At 47.0% G+C, this 24406-nt stretch overlaps 7 protein-coding genes across 7 annotated transcripts; 5 read left to right on the top strand and 2 right to left on the bottom strand.

Annotated features, from left to right (window-relative positions):
* Nucleotides 1–4362: 4362 nt before the first annotated feature.
* On the top strand, nucleotides 4363–8145 carry EDB91DRAFT_1085179 (uncharacterized protein; the record flags this gene model as incomplete). Its single annotated transcript, XM_041315859.1, has 14 exons — nucleotides 4363–4635; nucleotides 4726–4860; nucleotides 4911–4990; nucleotides 5037–5103; nucleotides 5356–5466; nucleotides 5795–5882; nucleotides 6084–6148; nucleotides 6207–6350; nucleotides 6412–6502; nucleotides 7026–7038; nucleotides 7354–7475; nucleotides 7504–7746; nucleotides 7806–8059; nucleotides 8110–8145. The coding sequence occupies 14 exons, from the start codon at nucleotides 4363–4365 to the stop codon at nucleotides 8143–8145; spliced, it is 1722 nt and encodes a 573-aa protein (XP_041173306.1).
* A 2728-nt stretch (nucleotides 8146–10873) lies between these two features.
* On the top strand, nucleotides 10874–11673 carry EDB91DRAFT_1155279 (uncharacterized protein). The gene is made up of 3 exons (XM_041319589.1): nucleotides 10874–10904; nucleotides 10967–10992; nucleotides 11053–11673. The coding sequence occupies exons 1-3, from the start codon at nucleotides 10890–10892 to the stop codon at nucleotides 11243–11245; spliced, it is 234 nt and encodes a 77-aa protein (XP_041173305.1). The 5' UTR covers nucleotides 10874–10889; the 3' UTR covers nucleotides 11246–11673.
* A 2932-nt stretch (nucleotides 11674–14605) lies between these two features.
* EDB91DRAFT_1252309 (major intrinsic protein superfamily membrane channel protein) lies at nucleotides 14606–16010 on the top strand (the record flags this gene model as incomplete). Its single annotated transcript, XM_041323495.1, has 8 exons — nucleotides 14606–14748; nucleotides 14811–14934; nucleotides 14994–15027; nucleotides 15080–15138; nucleotides 15191–15385; nucleotides 15440–15478; nucleotides 15537–15874; nucleotides 15929–16010. 8 exons carry the CDS (start codon nucleotides 14606–14608, stop codon nucleotides 16008–16010), a joined length of 1014 nt encoding a protein of 337 aa, XP_041173304.1.
* A 1265-nt stretch (nucleotides 16011–17275) lies between these two features.
* On the bottom strand, nucleotides 17276–19585 carry EDB91DRAFT_1330417 (major facilitator superfamily domain-containing protein; the record flags this gene model as incomplete). Its single annotated transcript, XM_041325355.1, has 14 exons — nucleotides 17276–17361; nucleotides 17410–17515; nucleotides 17567–17753; nucleotides 17803–17846; nucleotides 17897–17974; nucleotides 18029–18172; nucleotides 18221–18364; nucleotides 18481–18556; nucleotides 18603–18706; nucleotides 18756–18768; nucleotides 18829–18888; nucleotides 18940–18984; nucleotides 19045–19172; nucleotides 19477–19585. The coding sequence occupies 14 exons, from the start codon at nucleotides 19583–19585 to the stop codon at nucleotides 17289–17291; spliced, it is 1311 nt and encodes a 436-aa protein (XP_041173303.1). The 3' UTR covers nucleotides 17276–17288.
* A 2682-nt stretch (nucleotides 19586–22267) lies between these two features.
* EDB91DRAFT_1155236 (uncharacterized protein) lies at nucleotides 22268–22964 on the top strand. The gene is made up of 3 exons (XM_041319588.1): nucleotides 22268–22467; nucleotides 22539–22730; nucleotides 22791–22964. The coding sequence occupies exons 1-2, from the start codon at nucleotides 22359–22361 to the stop codon at nucleotides 22685–22687; spliced, it is 258 nt and encodes an 85-aa protein (XP_041173302.1). The 5' UTR covers nucleotides 22268–22358; the 3' UTR covers nucleotides 22688–22730; nucleotides 22791–22964.
* A 183-nt stretch (nucleotides 22965–23147) lies between these two features.
* Nucleotides 23148–23303, bottom strand: EDB91DRAFT_1037735 (uncharacterized protein; the record flags this gene model as incomplete). Its single annotated transcript, XM_041312837.1, has 1 exon — nucleotides 23148–23303. A coding segment is annotated over one exon (156 nt), but the record flags the coding sequence as incomplete, so codon positions are not given.
* A 243-nt stretch (nucleotides 23304–23546) lies between these two features.
* Nucleotides 23547–24142, top strand: EDB91DRAFT_1306757 (uncharacterized protein; the record flags this gene model as incomplete). The annotated part of the gene is made up of 2 exons (XM_041325048.1): nucleotides 23547–24024; nucleotides 24107–24142. The coding sequence occupies exons 1-2, from the start codon at nucleotides 23578–23580 to the stop codon at nucleotides 24140–24142; spliced, it is 483 nt and encodes a 160-aa protein (XP_041173300.1). The 5' UTR covers nucleotides 23547–23577.
* Between the last annotated feature and the right edge of the window lie 264 nt (nucleotides 24143–24406).

The raw sequence follows: 24406 nt of genomic DNA, 5'->3' as shown, positions 1-24406 counted from the left end.
ACCTATCTCATCTTCGCAAAGTTGGCTGTCATGCTTGTGTCCTCATCCAGAACCAGCACAACCCTATGGTCTACAACCGTTCCATTGAGTGTGTTCTGATTGGCTACTCACTTGACTCAAAAGCCTACCATTGTTATCATTGTGTGTCTCATAAGGTCTATTACGCGAAACCTCTCAGATGAGATCCGGCGACGCTAAACCTGTAAAGGGTGTTCGAAGTGTGGCCTTCAGCACTAGCCCAGCAAGGAGCTTGCCTGCGCTAAGTCTGAGTAAGGGTTGAAGCCCTTACTTGTGTAGAGTCAATTGGAGTTTCTCGAGGATATGATCCAAGAGACAGGATTCAACTCAAGAGACAATGGTTCTGTGTACAGAGGGAGTTCTCTTTAGGTAAGAGAAGTTCAGACCCAATGACAAGTTCAGATGAGAACCGAGTAGATTCAAGTTAGAGAACCTATCTACAAAGAGGAGTAATATATATACGTAAAGTGAGATACCGGTGGAACGGTAAGGGTACAGGGTACAGAGGTAGTACCGAAGTAATGGTAAGGGTTGAGGGTATGTATGAGTCACATACTGAAAAGGGTAGGTAGTACCGGTTGAACGGTAAGGGCAAAGGGCATGGGGAATCCCCATCAATGAAGGAACCAATATAGTGGTTAGGGCATAGGGTTTGGAAGAAGCCGTGGCTTTTGTGATATAGGGGTAGAAGTGAGAGCTTCTTGCATTTCAGAACAATGGGATCAAAAAGAAAGAGATAAGAATAGAATCGTAACCATGGTCCAGGTCTCAATGCATCCAAAGAATGAAATGACGTGTAATGCTCATGTTACTGTAACAAGGTCTTTGTCTCTCCTTTATAGAGTCTCACAATGCTTGCCACACACCTCTTCAACCTGGTGTTGTTCTCAATGACTCTGATGCTGGTGATTCCAACACCTCTCTGGTCTCTGAACCTTCTCCTGCATCTGTTCCCCTGCCTGTGTCACCACCTGAGCAACCTCCAGCCCTACGTCAATCTTCTTGTGTTCCTGTATCTTCTGAGAAACGATGCACTGCAGAGGGTAAGTCTTTTGTCTCTGCAACACAGTGTGCTGTTCAGACCACCGCTATCACTGCCGAGCATCTGCAGGCACTCCCCCCCAGCCCCACACTCACATCTCCCTTCCCTGTTGTCCCTGATGTGTTTGCTGCTGCGCTCTCTGAGGAGGAGCTTGCTCGTCTCACTGATATTTTCACGGCCATGCCTGACCACCTTGAGAATGAGATGTCCGATGATCCCTCTACCTACTCCGAAGTCATGGCATCTGATAATGCCACCGAGTGGATGTCAGCCCTCCAGGAGGAGTTTGCCTCTCTCAAGGACCTTGGTGTGTACAAGCTTGTTCCATGATCTTCTGCTCCCCCTGGTCATAAAGTTAGGTGCAGACGTCCCATTTTCAAACTGAAACACAATCATAATGGTAACCCAGCGCACTTTAAGGCTCAATATGTGTGCAAAGGCTACTCTGCTGTCTGGGGCCAAGATTATACTAAGACCTCTGCACCAACCACTCGTATGGAGTCTTCCATGTTCTTGCTCACCTTGGCACTGCTCTCAACTGGGAAATTGATCAGATCGACATCAAAATGGCCTTCCTTCATAGCCTTCTCGACTCTGATGAGGTATGCTACATGGAGCAACCCAAGGGCTTTGTCAAACCTGGCAAAGAGGATCATGTCCGGGAGTTACAAAAGGCTTTATATGGGATGAAGCAGGGAGGTTTTGTCTGGAATTGCACCTTGAACCAGGCCATGCTGTCCTGGGGGTTAATCCGACTCAAGTGTGAGCATTGCATCTACTACCGTCGCACTGACGTGGGTATTCTCCTTGTCACTATCCATGTGGATGATTTCTTCACCGTCAGGAGTTCCAAGGGTGTTATTTCTTCCTTTAAGGACCAACTGCGCACAAAGTGGACCATCTCTGACCTTGGTGAAGCTTGGTTCTGTCTTGGCATTGCAATTGAACGTGACCACACAGCGCGCACTATCTGCCTTTCTCAGGGTCCTCTAATCGACTGTGTTATTGTGCAATTTGGTCTTAAGGATGCAGTACCTATCTCCACTCCTATGGAACCTGGGCTACACTTGTCCCGCTGTCATCATGCACCCTCTACCAATGCCGAATGTGACCTCATGGCACGCACCCCATACCGCTCACTTGTTGGTTCCCTCATGTATATCACTATTGGCACACAACCCAACATTGCCTATGCGGTCCAACAGCTCTGTAAATTCTTAGACTGCTATGGACATGCCCACTGGGAGGCTGCCAAACAAGTTGTTCACTACCTCAAAGGGACTCACAACATTGCACTTACACTCGATGGCGATTACACTGCATGCCTGCTTGGATATATTGACAGCGATCTCACTGGCTGCCCCAATACTTGTCACTCTGTCAGTGGATACTGTTGCACTCTCGGTGGAGGTATGGTCACTTGAAGCGCGCATCAGCAGAAGACCATGTCTCTCTCAACATGCGAGGCTGAATATGTGGCAGCATCTGAAGCTGCATCCGAGATTACCTGGCTGCGCTCCCTCCTTCTAGAACTTGAGTTCACCCAACTCTCAGCCACCCCCCTCCTTTGCAATAACAATGGAAGCATTATCCTCACCGAAGATTCATCATTTCACACGTACGTCAAGTGGATTGATATCAAGCACCATTCCAGTCATCAAAAAGTTGAACTTGGCCAACTCAAACTACACTATGTGCAATCCAAAGACAACCTCACCAACATCTTCACTAAACCACTGCCACACAAAGACTTTGAACACATCCAGGAATGCCTTGGCCTACAGTGAACCAATTGAGGAGGAGTGTCATATACCTGATCCGACCGCTTCAATATCAATATCCTCTGCACCTTCTGACCACTTCTGCCCCATCCATCCTCTGCTCCATCCAATCACAGTCTGCATCCACTCCTACGCTTCCACTCGACCGCCCGACCAGTCACCTTCTAGAATGTCTCCACTCAACTGGAACCTCTTTCCCCTTTTAGATATATACTTTCCCCTTCGGTACATAGACCCTTACTTCCGGATCACCGGTAACTCCTCTTACCGCTCAATTGCTGATCCAATGCATACATATTGATATCCGCTCCGACTTATGTCTTCGCCTGTGTAAGTACTTACAAACTATATCCTTGGTACACAACTTTATAACATAAGTCTCCTAATCACTGCCTCACACTTAGAAGTATATAACATATCCTGTACTTAGATATTTTCCCCAGTCTTAATATTACTTGTCTTCTTACAGTTTCTACTTGTGAGAATTCTCAGTAGGACCTTGCCTCCTCTGGACACAAGTTTCGTCCTGTTGTCACCTCTGACTTAGAGCCATGCTCTAAGTCTCCCCCTTTACTTCTCCACCCCTATCAATCATCCCCCTTTGCTCCTATCCACCCTCTGCCTTATCCTCTGCCTTCTCTGCTCCACTTCTAGTTGGCCCACCACTATTAGCACTTACCTCCCAACCCTCAAAGTGGACCAAAGCAGACCACTCATCCTATCATCGGACAATGTTGGACCCACTCCAAATTCAGGGCACATACTCGGCTAAGGGCGCAGCGCAAGAGCTGAAGCCAAGCCCCGACCCCTCCGCTTCTTGAGCTCGGCACGGTACCTAACAAGGAGTGTTGTTGGACACACATCAAGGAGGAGTGTTGATGCATGAGCGAGCACATAAGTGATGCAGCACAACAACACGTCGGAGTTATACCACAGGGATACGAACCACAATATATATACCCGTCTTGTTACATATGCCTCTTCCCTCAGTCCATTACATGAGCTGAGGGTAAGTTGTCTTTTCATCCCGCCGTACTTAGTGCTGCCACAGTCCGGTTCTCCACAGTTCAGTCCATGGTTCTGACATCAGTCAGAACCGGACCATTTTCTGGTTCTCAGTTCTGGCTCCTCCCGAACTGTTCCATTTCGGTTTGGCCTTGCCCAACCATTCTGAACCCTTGTCAATTCTTACTTCAACATCACTTACCTGGACGTCAGACCGACCTTCAGGATTTGCACTGTTGGTAACCTGGTCAGGCTACATTTAGCCTTTTTGAAGGTAAGTAGTAACCAATTGAACTTTCAATTCTCTCACCCACTGACATATGCTTATTTATGTCACAGATATTTGTTTCTTTAAGTCTCTACATCTTCCTAGATGATTATGATCCTCCACTGGCTTTTTACTCTGACTTATCTCCTAGGATACCAATATTCTGTGATATGCTGGTGTTTTCTCCATGCTCTGTGTACAAAATGAGGTGACGACAACGAAATCATGAGTTAGTTATCTCCCTGAAAATGTCTCAAGACTCCTGTGCTCTCAATGCTTATGGCTCCCTCAAGGACGCTTCTGAGATCAAGTTCTACAACGATCCTGATGACGATGTCCCATTGCCACAGGTCCCATCAGCAGCATCCATGACAAATGCCTTCTCCATTCTACTCAAGGCTGGACGCACCCCAGCAACTGTCACAGGTGGTTCTTGGCACTCTGGCTGCCCTACAAAGCCCTCAGCTCATGTTCATGATGCTGACAATGCCTGTTCTTCATCCTCGGGCACAAGGAAGTGTGTGTGTGCATTATCAAGCACTGTGGCAGACCCTCCAGCACCTAAAAAAGTCACTATGTGATTCTTGTCTCCTCTGTATCCTGACGACAAGGATGACGAGGTTGTCCCTTCTTCTCCCCCTGATCTAGACAAACCAGGCAAACCATCCTCTGATGAACCAATCCCTCAACCAGACAATGACAAGGCTGATGAAGCTCAATCCAAGAGTGGAGACACCACTCAGACAGTATGTACCTCTTATACTCATCGTCTTCCTTCACTAACATTCATGTTTAGGTTTCCAAAAGTGAATGTACAGCAGGTGTCCATACAATATTCACCCGTGCTTCTGACAGGTGGGTCTGCAACCTGTGCAAGTAAGTTGATTGTCTATTTTTTCAATTGTTTCTAACTTTGTATAAGGGCTGCTGGTGAACCAGTCTCAAGGCACACATTTCATGGTGGCACTTCAACATTGTGGACGCACATTGTGTGCAATAAATGCACTCACTTTCAAGTATACCAGGAACACTGTGAAGCTGCAGGCACCACAATGCACGCTCATGCAATCCCACCTGGTGAAGATATGACTGTGACGCAAACAACTCTCAATGCCAGCCTTGTCTTGAAGCCGCCCATATTTACCAAGGAAGGGTTACTTGAATACATCATGGAATTCATCGCGACGGAAGACAAGGCAATACAGTTAATTGATAAGCCAACATTTTGATGTTTGCTGCAGTATACACATCCATCTTTAACCGAAAAAGATATCCCGCATCACACCAAGTTAATGAATACCATCAAATCTCGAGTGACAACCGTGGGCGAAACTATCAAGAACTGTCTGGCGGTGAGTTTTTTCCTGCTTATATTGTCGCAAGTCCTGAAACATTTTGTTAGCATATTGACAGCGCTATTTTGATGATGTTTGATTCATGGACATTGATCATCGGCGAACCTTTTTTTTCCGTCACTGGGCATTACATTTGGAGCCCTCCTGACAAACCACTGCAGTGGGAACTCAAAAATGAGCAGCTTGATTTTGTTCACATTGAAGGCAACCACAGTGGCCAGACTGTTGGCCATATACTTGTTGAGACGATCGACAAGTATGATATTTGCAAGAAGGTTAGTCTGGAGTCTGTCTTGTTTTAGCTATGGATTGACTTTGCCCATAGGTTGGATGGATGATGCCAGATAACGCTTCAAATAATGACACTGCCATGAGGGAAGTTGCAAGAGTCATAAATGAGGATGATGAGGATGGTAGCTGGCTTCTGGGTCCCCATCGCATCCGTTGTCAAGAGCACATCTTAAATCTGGCTGTGCAACACTTTGTTGACGCAGTTGCATCCACCCCTCAGGCAACAATACTCAAAAAGATCTGTCACACTATCAATTGTGGTGAGGATGCTGATGTTGACAGCTTAACTGAACAACTCGCTGCATTGGAGCATGATCCTGAAGCTATTATTGAAGATGGTTTTGATGTTGGTGACGCTGTTGGAAAAGCACTGGCTCTCATCAAACAGGTAAAGTCCCTTTCCTCTGTTTCTTTGTCTTCAAGTTCTTATTGACACAACAAATTAGATTTGCAAATCACCGCAAGCCCAAGCATTCTTCAGAAAATTGTGCAAGGAAGAAGGTGTTGCCGTTCGCAAGATTTTGACATGGGTGAGAACACGCTGGGCATCCTTGTTCAAGTGCCTCAAGCGCTTCTTGTCTCTTTGCCTGGTAAGTGAGACATACAGTTACATAGTATCTTGCCGGTCTCTAACTTAAGATGGGTGCTTAGTTTGATAAGTATTATGAAGCACTGCCAGGCCCAGCATTGCATGTCAAAGAGCCCATGGCCATGTTGACAACAAAAGGTTCTATTTGGTATGGTGAGTCCTGGATGCATGATGCTGTCATGGCACATCAAGCTGCAGACCATTGCACACACAACCCTCATCAAGAGCTTTCCTTATACCTCAATTCACCATTGGAGGAGACGGACAATGTTGTGGCATGGTGGGGTGTAAGTCCACCCTTGATTTCATTTGTTCCTAGCTTACATTCTTGATTACTAGGTACACTTGCTGCAATATCCAACACTAGCTCGTGTTGCGCATGATTACCTTGCCATTCAAGGCAGTCCTGTTCCGTCTGAACGTGCCTTCTCCAGTGGAGGAATCACATCGACTCTGCACCACAATGCACTTGCACCAGCCACACATCAGCAAAACCCTAACCCTATGTGCAGCATTGTGCAGCACTGCACAGCAATCACAGTGTCACAGCAAGGTCCCCCCATGTACAGCACTGCACAGTGTTGCACACTACACAATTTCTCAAAAAAACATAATTGTTAGCATACCATCTTGTTATATATATGTTTGTGACTACATTACACTCATTTTTACATAGAATCAGTACCTGTGTGATGCTGCAGAGCCTTTACAAAAAACTCTGTGTGACCTGTGACACGCTGTGTGGCTGTGGCGCTGTAGCCAAATCAGGGTTTTGCTGATGCACTGCAGTTGATGAAGGCAGCTTATTGGAATGGACATATGTCTGCAGCAGTAGAGGCAGAGGAGCATGCAGCTTGTATGTAATTGGACTAGCTACTCATAGTGTTGTTCCTGGCTCGGCTTGAGGCCGTGAGCCAGGCCTGGCCGGTCCTATTTAGGCCGAGCCTAGCTGGGCCTTAAGGGCAGCCTATAAGGGCTCAGAGCTCGGCTTCATATTTCTGTAGGCCTGGGCCAAGCCTGGAGGCCACGGCTTTCACTCTTATTTGCAGTCTGTGTGCGGCAATTACCAAACAGCTGTACAGTTCACACAGACCGCTGTATGGGGGCCTTGTAGCCCAAAATGAATGTAAGTTTTTTTCACATGGTCCCACAAGTCTATTCTGATGGTGAGGAAGCACCTAGACACCCTAAATGTGTTCCTGTGCCATCAGCCAAGGTAGTTAGTGCAGACAACACTGCTGAACTGGAATTGCCCTCCCACAGGAATGCTCATAATGCCAGTCGCACTGCCAGCGCTGCCTTGCGACCTTCCTCACACACTCAAACTCCCATCACTGAATTTGAAAGGGATGATCATGAGTCCAATGGTGAATTGAATTTGAAACGGCTCAGCAAAGGTATATTAAGTTTTCTTGTTTTGACATGTACTGACCAATATGTGCCGTGCCACCAACAGGAAAAAAATGCGCGCGCACTCCCAAGGATGACAATGAGTCACCACCTCCAGATGAACCTGATATTCCTCATGTTCGTGCTGATGATGATGTCGACGCTGAAGGCTTTCTCAAGGACATCAAGGTGATGGATATCGACGAGCCTGAAAAACCACGCCAAGAGCATCGCAGCAAGGACATTAATAATTTTTTTTTCAGCTCCTTATGCCAGCAACTCAGAGCCGGGAAAGAAGTTTCGCAAGTGCGAATTGTGCAGGTAATGAATAATATTCTATTTGTGATGTAGCACTAACTAACTGAAACTAGCAAGAAGATGAAAAAAGCGGTGGCGCTTGTCAATGAAGTGACAACGATGCGACGACATATGGATGCATTGCACCATGTAAGTACTCAACTTGGGTGGGATGCACTGCTGACCATGTTCATTCACAGGACGAATATATTCAATGGGCCCAAGCAAACAAGTTTGTATCCATGCTACCGAGGGATACCAAACGCCGCAAGTTAGAGGCTGCTGCCACTGCCAAGAATCAAGCTCGGCTCAATGGTCACCTTCACAAGCAGGAAGAAAAAGATCGTATTGTGCCATATTCGGACTTGCTCTTTCGCGAGGCAGCTATTCAATGGCTCATCAAAACAGATCAGGTATGTGTCTATTTTGTTGGATTTGGATCATGCTTATTTATTCAAATGATACAGCCTGTTGATGCAATCCACCATAAGGCCTTTAAGTACATGATCGATGTGGCGGTGCGTGCTACCAATGGGGTCCAAGTCCCTGGTCGACGCCAGACACGTCGAGCTATTATTGATCTTTTCAAGAAATATTTAACAAACCTATGAGCATGATTGCTGGTACATATTCAGATATACTTCATACTGACTACTACTGATGTCGAGTTGTGATAGAGTGATGCAGTCAAAGGTCGAATCAATGTCACATGCGATGTGTGGCAAGCATCCAATGTGGATGGCTACTTTGCAGTCACTGGATCCTGGATCGAAGAGTCAACGCCTGGTGAATGGATGGTGCAAACAGCACTTCTCGGGTTCACGTGTCTTAACAATGCACACAATGGAAAGAGGCTCGGACAAGCACTGTCAGTGTAGCTCATAAGGTTCGTGATAGTTAAGTTTGACATTGGTGATTCTGAAACCATTATAGATTGGTTATATAATGTGCCATAACGCCGCAAACAACGACATGATGATGACACATTTTGGTAAACATGTTGAAGATTTAACCAACAAGAAGTTTGACACCAAGAAACAGCGTTTACGGTACGTGTTCTGGCATCATTCATTGAAAATCTATGTTAATTTAACTATAGTTGTCTTGCACATATCATGAATCTTGCTATGCAGGCATTACTTGCAGCACACAGCAAGTCCGACCATTTTGACCCAACAAAACCTGACATGGGTCTCGTCGCATCTCGTGGAGTACAGCGCGATGAGGTGGGGTTGGTTCGGGCCATATGTGTTAAGGTTCGTGTACTCAGACCTTTATTACGACTCACATCTAACGAAGCTTTTTTTAAACAGGAACGTTCATCTGCTCAGCAAAAAGAACTCTTCAAAAATATCCAGCTGCGTGATGAAGATGGACACATCGTGCCAAGTGGGACACCGAAGCAACTCTTGATGGACATGAAGGTTCGTTGGTCATCAACGTATGTCATGCTCGAACGAGCAGAGAGCCTCAAGGAAGTACGTCAATCCCTACTAATCCCCTTATCACCATTCAGCTTACAATTTTACAGGATGTCGACTACTTTGTTGGCTGAATGGGCCTTCTTGAGAAGGATCCCCAGTGACGAAGGAAAATTACCAGTGGGATACTACACTGATCGAGGATGTTGAAGATGTTGATTTACAGAGTGAGGTAGATGACACTGAGGATGGGGAGGTAGTTATACTCGTGCTAGACGAGAATTGATCATTTTCTGGTCATAAGCCATGGCCTAGGCCGAGCCGAGCCTGAGCCAAGCCTGAGCCGTCTATGCAGGCCCGGCTCGCATTTTTTCAAAGCCTGAGCCTCCTCAGGCCGAGCCCTAGCCCCGGCTTTTGAGCCGAGCCGAGCCAGGAACAACACTAGCTACTCAATGTCATGTACTGTCAATGATTGTTTTTGCGCTTGAAAATTTTTCGGTTCAGTTCACATTCGGACCAGAGAAAAACTGAACCGGACCGCAAAGAACGGTTCTCAACGGTCCGGTTCTGGGTTCGATGATTTGGTAGAACCGGACCATGGTTCAGTTCTCGGTTCTCAGAGCCTCTGAACCGGACCGAACCGGACCGCGGCAGCACTAGCCGTACTACCTAGACACTAACGCTCGTACTTAGAGACTTACTGTGACGCTGTCTAGGTAGATCGTAATCTCAGTCCGTTACACGAGCTGAGGAGACTGACTGTGACGCTGTCTAGATTTAACACATTGTTCTGCGACGTGCGTAACCGTGCTGTGTTAACACTGCAGCTCCAAAATATATCGACATGCATGAAATGTATTCGTCTGTCCTTCTAGATACAAGTTTTGTCGATGCCAACATTTCCCCTCACTCACGTACAGTTCAGAAGATACTTGGTAACCGAGCTTTCACACTTGAGAGGATCACTTCCCGACGCTGGTTTGCAGAACGCGATCTCCCGAACGTGGGCCTCTCAACATCACACTCTCACACCAGCGTTTCCTTGCGCTCGTAATCTTGAATCATCGAGTTTGCCATCGCTTTGAAACCCTTCCTTTTGTTGTTGAGCTTGGTCTTGCGCCAGGGTTCGATCATCCATTCCAGAGAAACGGAACTCCGGCGTCATACGGGATCCGATCATTTTACTTTACTAGTCTGCTACTTGTCTCTTCGCCTCCAATTCGGACTATTGTCACTGTCTTCCCTTTTGCCATACAAAGTGTGATTTCATTACCCCGAGATAATATACGATCACCCCAAGATAATATGGTCACCCCGAGATAATAAGACTACATATGATGCACACCAACATATGGACACCCTGACAAGATGTGATTGATGTGGCGTTTGTTGGCACGTCGGTGTTTGAAATTACTTATCTCTGGGCGTATTCGATGTCCCGTTCTCCCCTGAATGTATGCATGCGCTCATCAAAATACAAGAACAACATCCCTAAAAGCGTCTGACTCACAGGTGTCTTCTGATCATCTTCGTTAGCTGTCCATTTTTGACAATTGTCCACGAACCACAAAGATAAGCTCGAGAGGGGTGACTGACATGTGTCTGTGACTCCACTGGAGTCAACCTCTGCCCGTTAGTTGGGTTGCGTTATACGCCCATGCAATGTCCGATGTTGACTGGGCATAATCCTCGACTTCGCAAGGACGTACTCTTTCTCGTTCTGCTCGGTAGTAGAACAAGGCCGTATTTCCACCAGACGACAGCTCTGCGACCTTCTTGGGGCGCGTAAAGAACGCACATGCCGCAAGATGGTCTCGTCGACAATCGAAACGGTCGGAACCGTGGAACTAATCCATACATGATACGCTAATCAGTACTTATGGAGGAAAGGATATGTTGACAGGGAATTTAACGATACAGCCTAGACGGCGATCAAGAAAGAGCGTGGGCGACCCAAGACTGCTGAGTGCCATAGTAGAACGCGGCCTGATTCCGCCAGATGACAGACTCTAGATCTCAACGACCTTCTCGAGGTACGCGCATCATCGATTAACATAATCAGAGACACCCTTACCTCAAGAAGGTCTCATTAACAATCAAAATATCAATGTTTCGTGCCACCGTATAATCCAGACGGGACACTGTATAGTGATCAGAACGGAGTAAAGGAAATATTAATAGACAAACAGCTTACAAAACAATGCAGACAAGACGGCGATCAGGGTGGAGGAAAGAGTGGAATACTAGTGGACTGCCAAGTTCATGCTCGAACGTATCATCAACATGCAGGTAAATAATACACCCAGAAAACCAGAACCAGACTGCGGACGTCGCCGCATCAACATTGCCGAAAACTTGACCGATCTTCCCCTCGACTAACCATAATATCGGCACTATAGTGGAACGCAGCCGGATTGCACCAGACGACGGTGCACAGACTCTGCGACGCCCTTGAGGCACGGGTGTCGCCGGTTAAACCCTCGTGTTTGGTGCCGCAGAATAATCCAGACAGTACACAATCTGCACAGTTATCAGTATGAGGAAAGGAAATATTTTCAGATGTGACTTAACAATGAACGGCTCAAGATTCTTGAGACTGCTAAGTAACCTGTGATCGACAGCCATCTAAATGCCCAGACCGATCTTACCACGATGTCGATCACCTTCCTGACGCCACCTTAGCCTGATGATAGGGGCTGTCAGAACAATGATCGACGGTCGTGCGAGTTGTCACACTGACTCCAGTATCCCAAAAGATCTTGGGCTTGAGAGTGTTTGTGCGATGTATTTAGTTCGCGGCTGATGCGACATTCATCGTATGAGGGTTATGTGAGGGACGGTACTAGTAGTAATGTTACCCATCGCTCACACAACACTCACTATTGCTAGGAGGTATTGAACCAAGAGGTAAATGAGTCACACTCGGAGAAATTCGAAGAACCAACCAAACATGTACAAAGTTTGAGGATGCAAAAAAACTACAAACCGTTGATCAATGATCATCGATCATCACCAAATCATTACGCCACATAACGGTCGCTCATGTCATTACTATTCTTGTTCGACCCAGCAGGAATGATTTCCAAGCAGTTCCAAGCACACGAAGTGACATTCAAGTGACATCCCTGAGTTTCTTTCGTCATTTCGTAGCGTCGAACGTGCATTACTTATTCTCACTCTCATATCAGCCACCTCATTTTGTGGAATGCATTTAGTAGTGACACCACGTTCCTATCAACTGACCCTTCTTTCTTTTCGCCGCCAGTCTCGTGACTGCTGAAACAGAGATCGGACCCCCCGCCCTAACACCACCGCAACTCCTGTCGTTGTTTCGTCCGTGACTCCGTATCTGAACCCAATGAACTTCATGTGGTCTTTACATCACGGCAGTTTAGCCAACTCTGATAAGCGTTGCATGTACGCACTCCCCCGAGCTTCACATTCGTCATTGACGATATCGTGCCTACAAGCAGTGTAAGTAACATGACTCGGCTCCAATCGTGCTGAACAACATGCTTTTGTGGAGGATGGTTTCTCGTTAACAATGTTTTAATGGACGAGAAAACTGCATATCGGACTGATAACCCCTCCCAGCGACGAGACCGCTTGGGACGGGGAGATAATATAAATGCCATGGCGCAAGAGAACGTCTCAACCTTCGCACCTAAGGTAGAAAGTAAGTTGCCGTTAGATATGCTATCTTCCCCAACATCGGATCACAGATCAGTAAATATTAATGAGGTCTTCAGATTTTTGTATCTCAACGAGAGAAGAAATGACACCATATGCTACTTCCGGAATGTCCTGTGACGAGCACAAGCGCCTCGCCGGTCATGTGCTCAATTCTCGTTGACAAGAATGTGAGGGACCGTCTGACCTGGCGAAGATAAGGTGCTGTTTATCTTGGCTGAACTTTCACCGCCAAGCTTCAAGGTTTATAGGTCCTGCTGTGCTGCTGACCTCTTCGCGCGAATTCGGTGCTTGCCTTGGCTATTGATAAGTAGCACGAAGTACAATGGCTCAACAACAAATGAGAGTGTATAGATCGTGTCTTATATCCAACACAGAAAACCAGCAGCTTCTGATATACGAGCATCGAGACACCGTCTTACATCAAAAGATGATCTTTTGCAACTTTTGCAGGTCCGCTGGAGGTTCTAAAGTAGTTGACTGTCCAAAGACGCAGCGAAGTTTCCGCCTCGAAGTGACCTTGTTCCTCAGGAGAAAGGTTCTACTCGATTTGTCGCGAAGCTGGTCTCGAGCCCAAGGTGGGTAGAAAAAAGGAGTTGCTATGTAGCCATTCAAGCAACCTATTTCGACCGATAAAGTTGCGAAGAAGTTGCTGTAACGTCACCTCGGCGCAATCGAGGCCTTTCCTTTCGAAGCACTTTGACGAGATCATCAAGAAGTACTTTATGAAGCCAAACGGACCTGCAACTGACGCCGCCAACCTTATGTTGGAAATCAACCCCTCAATATCGTAGCATCTTTCTTTCTTTTGTTTCTGACTCTCGTTCACTACGCCAGCGGACTTACCAAATGTAGTAATTTGTTACGCTTCTCTTTCCCCCAGTCTCTTACACTCGACTGGGGGTAAGTCATATCCTACGATACCTAATACATTCCTTATTGATGATACAGGACTCACAAAGTCCTGTCTCTTTAGACGTATAACGTCGTTTACTTTATACCGACTCGATTTGATTTTACGTCGAGTTGAACTCGGTTCAGTCGATGGAAAGAGCCGACGGCCATGACATTGACACAACGCCGCGCTGGATGTCAAGAATAGCACACCCTGTTGGTCCGACATCTCCCTGCATGGAATAGCGCGGTTTTTTACAGTTTAATCGATGCAACGAAGTACACACGATTGTGCAAAAACGAGTGGTCGAGAATTAATTCAACGAGGTACATAATTGATATTTCATGCATTCTGATCAGCTAATATGGACAAGTATGTATTGAACAAAATTAATACATGTATATGATCTTTCTGCAGGCAGTCTATCCGTTACACTCATGTTCGGACTCCTGAACGCCTGTACGTGATATTAATCATAGACGATAACAACCAGGCTATAAAGGGTTGCCAAAACTTCTTCCCCAGCAGCTTTAGCCCTCGATCCTTCTTTTTGCTTGGTGTAAGATGTCGGATATCGTCGAAAAGCCCACTCTGGATCATTACGAGACGTCCAGTACCTTCCACGCGACTCGAGTCAACGGCGTCTCTGCCACAGGCATTGTTAACTTCGCTGACTGCGACCAATGCACCCGGTACCCCAATCGATGGTCAGGAATCAGGTAGTGCCAAACCTCAAATTATTGACGCTTGCTGATTGAACCTGTTTCAGGGAGCATATCAGCGCACCTGCAGCCGAGTTCATGGGTGCCTTCATCCTATGCCTGCTTGGGTGTGGTGGCAATTGCCAGGCGAATCTTTCCGCTAACACAAGTGTGTCTGCCAGCCCTCGGGGGGTGAGTTCATGGCGCTAAAAGTCATGGATGGACTGAAGCTCACTAGTGCTTGTTCAAAGGACGCTCTCACGTCTAACATATGTTGGGCCCTAGGTGAGTACCCTTGTATTTTCGTGCGTCGGCATCTTCCTTAAAAGTTCGTCAGGACTCTCCCTTGGTGTATGGATGTCTGTAAACTACTCGGGTGGTCATTTGAACCCCGCAGTGAGTGCACCATCAATATTTTTGCATGAAATGATTGCCGACTACCATCAAGGTCACTATAGCATTTGCCACTGTCCGCGGATTCCCCTGGAAGAAAGTTCCCATCTACCTCCTTGCACAACTTCTAGGAGCCTTGTGTGGATCAGGTGTAGTCTACGCGACTTACTACCATGCAATCAACATCGTTGAAGGGGGTTCCAATATTCGTACAATTTCAGTAACTGGTAACCTTTTTGGGACCTACGCAGTGAGCTTTGACCTCCTGTTGCGGTATGACTTCCTTTAGCTTATGAGCGTATAGGCCGATTACCTCCCTTCAGTCTCCGCCTTCTTCGCTGAAGTGAGTCCATGCATAACTAACAGTCCTCAATTAAATGCATACTGACAACCGGATGTAGTTTATAGGGTCCGCTATGCTCATCACTGGAATTTTCATGGCCACGGATAAAAAAAATGGCCCTACGCCTCCCGGCGTTTTCCCTGTTGCATTATTTTTAATACTCCTTGCCATTGGTTCATCTCTTGGTATGGATACTGGAGCCGCCCTTAATCCTGCTCGTGACCTAGGCCCCCGTATCCTTACCGCTATGGTTGGATATGGTCGCGAAGTCTTCAATTTCAGGAATCAGTATTGGCTCTGGTGCCCTATCCTCGGCCCGATTCTTGGCATGATTGTGGGCGCATTCTTCTACGATGCCATGCTCTACAGGGGCACCGACAGTATTTTGAATAAGCCGTGCGTTTTAATATCTGTGTATGATGTAGATATTAATAACCCGCTTGTTTTTAGGACGAAAGAGGCTGAAAGGCACCACTTGCACTCATGCGTTCAACGGACCAACAAACTTCGTGGAGTTGCAGACTCAGTTTGATGACGTTGATGACCGAATAATGTTCCAAGTGGGCTGTACTTTTTCGTTGAACTTTCGATGACTTTTATATTATAATCTGTTGCTGCATGTTTTCTACATTCACGGATAGTGCACGCTCTTGTCAGTGAAGTGATGGTGGTAGCAGCGGTAAGGTATACGACACGAAAGCATACTCGTTGCTGGCGCCAGACATGTTGACCCATGGTTACGAGTGTGTATTCACGTAGTTAGCTTTACACAGTCTCTCGTGTTCCTTCTATACTATTCATTATGACAACTTTTCAATTCAACTGGAGAAAATGGAAACTTATTCTGACACTTCAGTAGATCAATCGGCCACTTCAACCTGTGAAGCCAGCATCAAAGAACTTGCTTATGACTGTACTTGGTGCCGCTGAGCTTTGTATCCTCTAAAGAAAGATAAGTTTTTGTTCTATTGAAGTCCGTGCAATATCATTGATTTGTGTTGGCCTTCTGGTGGGAAGCTTCCGGGCCCGGATGACACTAGAGGACTACGATGGATCGTTACACTGCGAAGAATATGCGTTCGAACTTCTTTTAGTGTTTTCAGACCAAGCAGACTGTGACTGCATCAAAGGGAAAGTCTCTCCTTTTATGCCTGACTAACTTGATATGATAGGTATCGTTGTTCTGGTACCAGTGAGTCATGTGCTACTTTCGTTCATTCTTAGTCCTCATACATCGCACGAGTCGACTACCCGGTGTTCGTTGAGTAGTTCCGCAGTAAAACGCAGCCAGATTACACAAGACGACGGTGCAGACTATCTGCAACCTCTTGAGGTACGCACATCGACGATTAGCTTCATCAGCATGCGAACCTCCATAAGGTCTCATCAATGATTGGAATGTTTGATGCCACCGAAACTAATCCACACTGATCAATATGGAGAACAGGAAATATTGACAGACAACTTAATGATAAAATGCGGGATTTGGCCAGTCTACATGAAGTCTACGCAGACTGGACGCAGCACAGACTTTGCCCAGACCTGTCCCACAGAGTCTGCGGAGATTTCACACAAATCGGTCATATTCTATATGCCCTCGCTTACCGAAGTCTGAGCCCCCAAGTCTATAACAATAAGTAATACATCGTGATTCCATTTCATATCTCCCGGTACCGCACGTATGTAGAAAATAAGTTGATCGCTGACGCATGAGGCTCTAAGTTGTATTGTATGGAAATTTCCGAGTGCCAGTTGAATTGGTACAGTTCCGTGGATACGGTCACACTCTCTAGAGTTGAGTCTTCAAATATCATTCGGCTCTTCTAGCGGTTCTTGGAACCAAAGCCCATATGATGGTCAAGAGGGCCATCATCGAAACGAGACTTTGGTTAATTGGTTTTGGCACAGGCAGAACTATTAATAACACTCACAATGGCTGTAAACTCTTGATTCCCGTCTTAGATGCAATGGCACCCGTTAAGAACGGTAAGAGCGCAGAACCTGCTTGTCCGAACCCTGCTATCCAGCCGATCGACCCTAGATTCAGGTTTCAGTTGACCATACCCATACTACTAAACACGAGATTACCTGTGACGAGCCACTCGGGGAGGATGCGTACTGTATGATTCATAGCGATGGGGTACATCGGTCCCAAAATTACACCCATCATTGCGATCGCCACGCCTCCGCCAACGAGCGAAGACACCAGCCATACTATTAGCTCTAGCCCAATTGCGAAGATGGAGTAAATGAACAAGACACGACGTTCCCCGACCTGTGCATCCATTAATGTTGCATCTTACGTGGACGGGATATCGACTTGCCTTTTTGTTCACCCACAAAAGAACGACGCGGCCAATCATGATACCTATTTGTGGATATATAGTGGAACCCCCTAACATGCTCGAAAGAGCTTACCTCCCCAAAATCCTGATGAGATATATCCCGAACTTGGACCTCCACCGCGCACGTCGATGATGTATGTCACCATCCAGCCTGAACCATCACCAATCTGAGTGAACATCCTTTACACTTGAGTTGCATACTCACCACCTACAGTGACCTCCACTCCTACTAACACCAATATGAAGAAGGCGAGGAGGTGCACTTCTCTGAGTCGCAATATCTGATTGAACTGGCTACTTTCACTCGTGCCCTTGTCGCCCGCTGGCTGTCCAATCTGAGCAAGGCACTCTGTGAGATGCTTAGCCATTTCCTCAGTGACATGAGTGCTCATCATACCATCCTGTGTTTTGAGCCCAAAGACTGCAATCAACGACACAATGTTCATGAACGCGACACTGAGGCTGCATAGGTAGTGAAATGACCAATGCGGGAGCTGAGCAAATTGTGTTGCTACCAAAGGAGACGACAAAGCACCAGCTCCTAAATAAAAAGGATCTTAATCACGGTTTTACGTTGCACCACACGGAAGAAGGTATAACTCACCGTATACCTTTTCAATAGCAAGATAAATTGAGAGCTCACGTTCAAGACAACACTTACCGCGTGGAGGATCCCCATTTTCGTCTCGGGACTATCCTTGAGACTGGCCACAAAACCATTCGATTGTGCGTCCTAGTTCCAAGATCATTTGGGCTGCAGAATCACTTGTGTTACTTACCTGTAGTGCCATTCCAAAGCCATTGATGGCGTAGCCTAGTACGAATGCAGGAAATGGCAAGGCAGCTGATTCTATGGCGTACGCTACAACTTGACACGCTGATCCTGAACAATAATAAGGCGACTATGGCCTCAACGTAGTAATTGGTCTCACCAAGCACAATCACCTAAACCACGGAGCCTACCTCAGAGATCGTAAAAAATGATCATCGAATCGGATGACTTACCTTTCCGAAGCCGAATCTACCGTCCAGATATAGATTTGCGAGTGCTCCAGATAGGAAGCCCTATCCAGTAACTCAGACGTCAGTGATTCTTGTATAAAAGTGAAATCGTACAACGCATGCGATGACAAATATCAGAGATACGACAGCGAAATTCAGCTGTCAGGACGGTAGGACAGTCAACTTCAGAGATAACTGCAGGCGTTCGAAACTACCTACACCATACACTGCTTGTATCCGAGGGAGTAATGGACCAGTAGTCCCATCATTCCATCCAGCTAGGTACATCGACCCACAAACTGTCGCAAACTGCACTCGTGCGCGCAGCCGCTGACCTTTTGTTTTCACTTTCAGGTCAGAGATAGATGCTGCTCCTGAACCACTTGCAGACGACCCTACTCGCGTTTCGATTTCTTCATTGTGTTTGTCACTTTCTTTAACATCATGATGAGGGTCAACCGTCGGATGCCGCAAAACCGTATGACCTTCAGCGATCTTCGTCATCTGCATATTGAGTTCTGACTTCGTATACGCGAACTACAGCCTGGGCAGTGGGGAGGTTTTCGGATCCAAGACTATGACTGGGCAAAGAAACTTGCGGGTCGAGTATGTTCGAGTGGGCAACAGACAAATATGATATTGACAGCACACCTTGCATTGGAAATAGGATGTGGAGTATTCTTGACACAACAGGCTTGACGCAGCATGATTGATGTGTGACGCGGAATTGACGCGGCATAATCGAGGTTTCACGTGGCATGATTGAGGCTTGATGCGGCATGGGAGATCGTGGGAGATCGTGGGTAAGGCTTGACGCGGCGTTGACGAGACATGGGTGGGATTTGACATGGACTGACACGGGCTGACACGATATATATGAGGCTTCACAGAGCGGGAACATTGACGCACAACTAACGGGTGGTGTCACAGTATATCAAAGCCAATCTTCACTGGACCACCATGAAAGTCAGTAGCGACAGCAGAGGTCACGTACTACAGCCTACAGGGTGATACATCCTCACTGTACGAGTCCACATATAACAAGCACCGACTGTAACGCGGTGGGACTGTTTAGGGGAGCAAGTTATTGCTCTCGGTCGTCATGGTCAGAGTCAGAGTCTTGGTCTGAGTAGTCGTAGGATGTATAGCAGGTGTTCCCGACGAGTTGGATCTATGCGAACATGGGAGTAGAAGCGTCCATGTTCTCAGGGCTTGAGCCACTAGCACTGGCGCTACCTTGAGCAGCGCCAACAACTCATAGGAAGGGACGCTGAGGGAAGCAAGGGAAGGGGCTTTGTGAACCCGTCAGTGTCTAAGAATTGAGCGAAGAAGACGTTGTCTGCGCCATTAGATGGGGGTGGAATTCAGAAAAAGAAAGGGTTGCATCAACCTTTGCAAGCTCGCGGTTAGACTTACATGTTGGCAAATTTACTTCCTGGAAAGCTCGGCACCGCCGTGTCTGATCCCTGTCACAAACTCCCCAATTAGCATATGACTGTCCGTCGTACATTGTCAAAATGTAGGGTACCATAGCAGTCGAGCACTTCCCTGAATGTATGCATGCGCTAATCAGAATAAAAGGTGCACAACGAATCTGAAAGTTTCCGACTCACAGCTCTCTTCCGACGACCTTCGTCAATCCATGTACGTGCGGACAACCGTCCACGAACTGGGCAGAAGTTGGCTGGAGAAGGGTGACTTGACATGATTAAAAAATCATCTCCCGGCTCGAACCAACTTCTGCTCGTTAGTTATGTTATCTGACACGCACATGCAATGTACAATGTTCACTGGGCATGATCGTCGACTTCGCGAGGACATACTCTTTCTCATTCTGCTCTGTAGTAGAACGCAGCCGGATTTCAGCCAGACGACAGACTCTAGATCTCTGCGATCTTCTCAAGGTACGCGTGTCGTTGATTAAAGAAACAACGACACTGAGACCTCAATAAGGTCTCACCAATAATCATAATGTTTGGTACAGGACAGGACACTGTGCATGATCAGTAGGGAGCAAAGAAGATATTAACGGACGGCTTAACGATGCAGAAAAGACGGCGACCTATGGAAGAAAGAGCGGAAATACTAGCGGGCTCGAGACTGCTGAGTTCCGTAGTATAACACTGCCAGATTCCACCAGACTATCTGCGACCTTCTTGAGGTACGCATGTTGGTGATCAACCTACATCAGCTGCGAACTTCCAGGTCTCATCGACAAGCAGATTGTTCGTTCCCACCGTATAATCCAGACAGGACACAGTGCTGCAAAGGAAATATCGACAGACAACTTACACAGACAAGACGGCGATCTGGATGGAGGGGAGAGCGGAGATATCGCAGCTGGTAAACAACTGAGTTTTTCTCGAACCCGCTGTTGAAAAGCAGGCATCTAAACACCCCAGAGAACCAGATTGTTGAACACTTGATTGACCGAACGATCTTGACGCTCGATCATTTCTCTGAGGACGCCTAGCGTAGAGAAGCTACTAGCCCTCAGAACAATGATCGAGGATCGTACAAGTTGTCAAGTGCAATAGAAAGTCAACACTCTGAGTCGCTGACTGTCATGTATTTTCACCAACAGCGAGCGCCTCAGCGGGACGGTCATCCCCAAAGACTCGCCTCGAGCGCTACAGTGTTGGACATGGTGAATTTCGTTGGCGGTAGAGTTGACCACGCTAACAAGATTCATCATGTGAGGGTTGTGTGAGGGATGGTACTAGTAGCATGGCACTTACTCACTATATATGTAAGTATCGAACCACAAGCAAGTTGGAACAATTGGAAAATCCTCAACATCGACCAAACACGTACAAAGTCTGAAAGTCCAAGTCCCCCCGCTTGGTCAGTCCCCATGCACAGCCACCATGTTCAGCCGCCAGCTCGTAATACCCAAGTCCCACACGGGAAAACCTGTAGACCGTTTATACCTCATCGATCGGAGTTGTACCGTGGAGGTGAGCATATTCTGCTTCGCCCGTGTTACACGCTTATTACAATATCCCGTTCAAGCTCAAGGTGAAGGCTATATCCATTTCCTACGGCTACAACTTTTTGGCAAATATCCGGTCCATCGATTTCACCGTCAACACAAGAGTCCACTATAGTGCGTGTTAATTAGTCGCCGCCAACTTGTGGCAGTTCCCCATAGATACGAGGGATTTGACTGTGGATACATGCGTAGCCCTATAATGCGAACGTGTCCAGTGACTCAGAAAGCGAGCAAGAACTCGATCACACGCCAGTCGTTTAGGAGATCTTCAGGCAGGCGGATCGACTTTGCTACAAAAATTCCATTACGAGCTCAACGTCATCGGGGGTCATGTCAAGAGGTACCATCACCTCGGAGCACTCTGATCCTACTTTCGAGATCCTGATTCAGAAATAGAGGAACATCCAATCATGCGAGCATCGGGCGCACTGGATTGGATGTTTTGGCTGCTTCCTATACTACGTGTGCATAAAACTAACGTACTGGCTTCCGACTCAATAGCAAAACCCATCAAGCCCGAGCCCTCTCTTGGATCCCAACTATGAAATCCATCTCACTCGCCACTTTGATCATGTCTGCCACAGTGATAGCTGGGGTAGCAGCCGATGCATCTAAAATCACCCCCGTCGGCATATTCTGCGGCAAACCTGGTAAGTACTCTTGCAACCTAGCGTGTTCTGGACGTGTGGACCATAGAACGCGTGCTTACGCCTGCTCGTAGGCAAAGTGGAGTGCGGAAGTCTCTCCGGTTTTAACAACGACAACGATTATTTGTTTTATTGTGGATCAGACTCCGTAATTGCGAGTTTTATTACATGCGACTGTGTTTTTTGCTGCAAAGTAACTGGTGATCTATCTGGCAGTTGTTGATGAGAGTGAATATGGTTATTACTCACTGTGTCCAGTGCCTGGGGTGAGCCATATTCTTCTCGTTGCCTCCCAGTTCTAATACTGATGTGGTTGTTTTCGCCAGAACGTTAATGTAGCATCATACGCGTGGAGAAGTGCGGTAGCCTGGTGTCAATAATATGCCATGAATTTCTAAGGCTAAGTCTGCTGCCTACGACAATGCAAAACAAATGAGCGAGTCCACCATCATGAAATGCCTTGGATCGCGAGATCCTACCGATACTGTCGTAAGGGAAACGGAGATATACTAAGAGATATGATAGAAGAAGGTAGATTTATGAAGCGGGGTCATGCAACACCGCGAGAAGATATTTTTCACCTCCCAATATGTATTTAGTAGAAACATCATCCGAAAGCAGATCTTCTGACCCGCTCACTTCCTCCAAAGCTCTCAACCATCTTGCCTATAACGTTCGCGTACTTCTTCTTCCTCAAAGACAACGCCTGAATGATGTATGATACTAACATTGTCCCCACGCGAAAGGAGGAAATATCCGAGGACAGAATGATGCGATGATAATAAAGCGAGCGTCTGCTCTAGCTCTGGTGGCATAATACTGGGTGTAGAAGCGTGAGTAACACCTGTGATTTTTGTGCTCGTCGTCGCTTTTATGCCTTGTATGCGAGTTGGTCAGTGGAATGGGCGAAAGAAAGAGAAGTAGGCCATTGTATGAACTGTTCGAATACACAGATTGTATGGTTCAATGAATCAAGGTTCAACATTTCGGGAAGTGAACGTTGTTTGGGTCAGAGGGTGTTGCCAAACAAACGCCTATACTTTGTACTTAGCACTGCTTGCTTTCACCCAGACCACTACATACTCTAATGGTTATGAACTACCGATTTCTCACATGCATCCCCCAGAAGTAAAGGACAGCCAAAACCCGTGGTCGTTCAACCACCGTACTCGAGCTCGTATCGCATTCGACTCTGAATCAGACTCTGAATCCGAGGCCGAAACCAGCTCTAAAGCCAATATCCCCTCCGACGACTCCAAACTCATCCAAGAGCTCGACATCTCCTCGCGGCACGAGACTGTAGAGTACAAACCCAATCCCTGGAGCATCGCACGCATAAATGCTGCCAGTCGCCCCCCGAATCAAGAACCCCGTGCCCAGGAGGTCTCCGAAGATACACGACGAAAACAACATCAACGGGCGCCAAAGGGTCGAATTGTGGATGCGTTCAGAGTTCAAGCAGAACGAAAGCCGCCTCGTGCACCTGCACCTTTGAAGGCTCCCAAGGCCAAGGATACACAGCCCAAGTCGAATACGCTCCGGGTCTCTCGGGAGGATCAAGTTTGTATACAAACCCAGGGAAAGGGCAACGCTGAACTAGGACATTACCTGAAGCACGATATTACCTCTTTTCTTTCCAAAGGGTCCCAAACCAGACCTTCTCACACGCCGGCTATGATTCTATCGTCAAAGGCTCCCCAGGAGGACCTCCGCGATCTGCGACTCAAGCCTCGTCCTTGCATTCCAACGTTACCTTTTCCCCTAGTTAGCAAGCGAGAATATATTCACATGAGTGAGGAACCTCCTTTGCAACGAAGCATGGCGCATATATCCACCCCCGACGCGAGTCGGATGTCGCAATCACGATTTAACGTTCCATTCATGTCTATGTCATCCCCGCCTTACAGCCGCGACTATCCAGCGAATGTTTCACGCCTTCGAC

This window comes from Suillus paluster, assembly GCF_016628075.1.
Source record: "Suillus paluster strain FC165 chromosome Unknown EDB91scaffold_66, whole genome shotgun sequence".
Taxonomy (NCBI): domain Eukaryota; kingdom Fungi; phylum Basidiomycota; class Agaricomycetes; order Boletales; family Suillaceae; genus Suillus; species Suillus paluster.
Note: the sequence above shows the minus strand (reverse complement) of the source record. Positions and strands in the feature narration are given on the sequence as shown.